The sequence below is a fragment of the Mesitornis unicolor genome, unplaced genomic scaffold (genome assembly GCF_000695765.1).
Source record: "Mesitornis unicolor isolate BGI_N332 unplaced genomic scaffold, ASM69576v1 scaffold19024, whole genome shotgun sequence".
Lineage (NCBI taxonomy): Eukaryota > Metazoa > Chordata > Aves > Mesitornithiformes > Mesitornithidae > Mesitornis > Mesitornis unicolor.
This window is the reverse complement of record NW_010178388.1, coordinates 32,908-34,459: the sequence shown is the minus strand read 5'-3', so window position 1 is coordinate 34,459 and position 1,552 is coordinate 32,908. Positions and strand designations below refer to the sequence as shown.

At 48.2% G+C, this 1,552-nt stretch overlaps 1 protein-coding gene across 1 annotated transcript in view; it reads left to right on the top strand.

The window, feature by feature from the left end:
- Window positions 1–1,313, top strand: part of LOC104539026 (forkhead box protein N3-like) — a gene marked incomplete at its 5' end in the record, with an annotated part of 19,028 nt that extends 17,715 nt beyond the window's left edge. The window contains one exon of the mRNA XM_010182444.1: window positions 764–1,313. Coding sequence (XP_010180746.1) covers window positions 764–1,313 — 550 coding nt within the window. The remainder of the gene's footprint in view (window positions 1–763) is intronic.
- Between the last annotated feature and the right edge of the window lie 239 nt (window positions 1,314–1,552).

Sequence of the window (1,552 nt, the reverse complement as noted above, 5' to 3'; positions counted from 1 at the left end):
AGCAGGAATTAAGCACTGCGCAGGGTCGGTCTCTGTTAAGAGACGTGCAAGCGTTGTGCTCTGTCCTGTAAAGTCAGTGGCAATGCTTTCCAGTGCAGACAGGACCAGTGTTAGCTCTCAAACACATGGTGCCGCAGTTCCCACAGCACCAGGTGCCATCAAACCGAAGGGAAAACAACAGCTTCCAGAACAAAACCAGATATTTTTTCCTGTTTGTTTTTAAGCACACTGTAATACTCTGTTGGCAGCTGGTGGCTTTAGACCGTATTGACTTAAGATGGTTCACAAACTGATCTCGGTCAGAAATGCAGCTGGACCTTGGTTTTGTACTTGTTGGGAGGAGTCCTCAGTTCAAGCTGTGCTGCCTCAAGTGAAACCTCTCCTGCCCCTGCGCCGCTGCCTTTGGGAGGAGGCAGAGAAGTGCACCTCATGGGAGTTTAATGCCCAGTAGATAAAATAGTGTGGGGTTTTTAAAAATCTTTTGGAAGTGTGAACTACAGGTTGAAATGTAACTCGGGACTGTTCAGACATCGTTTGCCTGTAGCCATCCCTTTACTGCTCCTGCCTCTCGTGCTGTTGTGTGTCTTGGCTTGTTTTGTGTGCGGCCTCCAATCCACGAGCAATCCGAGTCAGGCTCCAGACCCGCTTGCATGGACATTCCTCTGGTAGCCATGATTTCCAATTCTCTGTCAGTTGTCTCCATCATCTCTAGCCCAGGATCACACCTCTGTGGCCTCTAAGACTGCCTGGGTTTGTTTTGCAGGAACGGGATAACCAACTGCCGGATGCGGACAGAAAGCGAGCAGTCCTGCGGCTCTCCGGTTGTGAGCGGCGACCCAAAGGAGGATCACAACTACAGCAGTGCCAAATCTTCCAACCACAGGAGCACGTCGCCCGCCAGTGACTCCGTGTCCTCCTCCTCCGCCGACGACCAGTATGAATTCGCGACGAAAGGCAGCCAAGACAGCAGTGAAGGAAGCGAAGTCAGCTTCCAGAGCCACGAGAGCCATAGCGAAACAGAAGAGGAGGACAAAAAGCAAAGTCGGAAGGAGACCAAGGATTCTTTAGCTGACAGTGGGTACGCGTCCCAGCACAAGAAAAGGCAACATTTAATGAAGGCGAAAAAGGTCCCGAGTGACACGCTGCCTCTTAAAAAGAGACGCACGGAAAAGCCCCCCGAGAGCGACGACGAGGAGATGAAGGAAGCCGCAGGGTCGCTCCTGCATTTAGCAGGGATTCGCTCCTGTTTGAACAACATCACCAATCGGACGGCAAAGGGGCAGAAAGAGCAAAAGGAAACCACAAAAAATTAGAACAAATCGATGATTTGTTTGAACTTACCAAGTTTTGTTTCAGCACGTCAGGTGAATTCTAATGATTTGTGGCAATATCAGCAATTTTTTCCTTTTTCGTTTTTCTTTCTCTTTGTTTTGGTTTTGTTTCTTTCTTTTCCTTTCCTTTTTTTTTTTTTTTTGGACCCTTGAGATTTTTATTTTTAAAGGAGATTGAAGCCATAGAACTCATACTGACACTCAGCTAATTTACAAAAGCT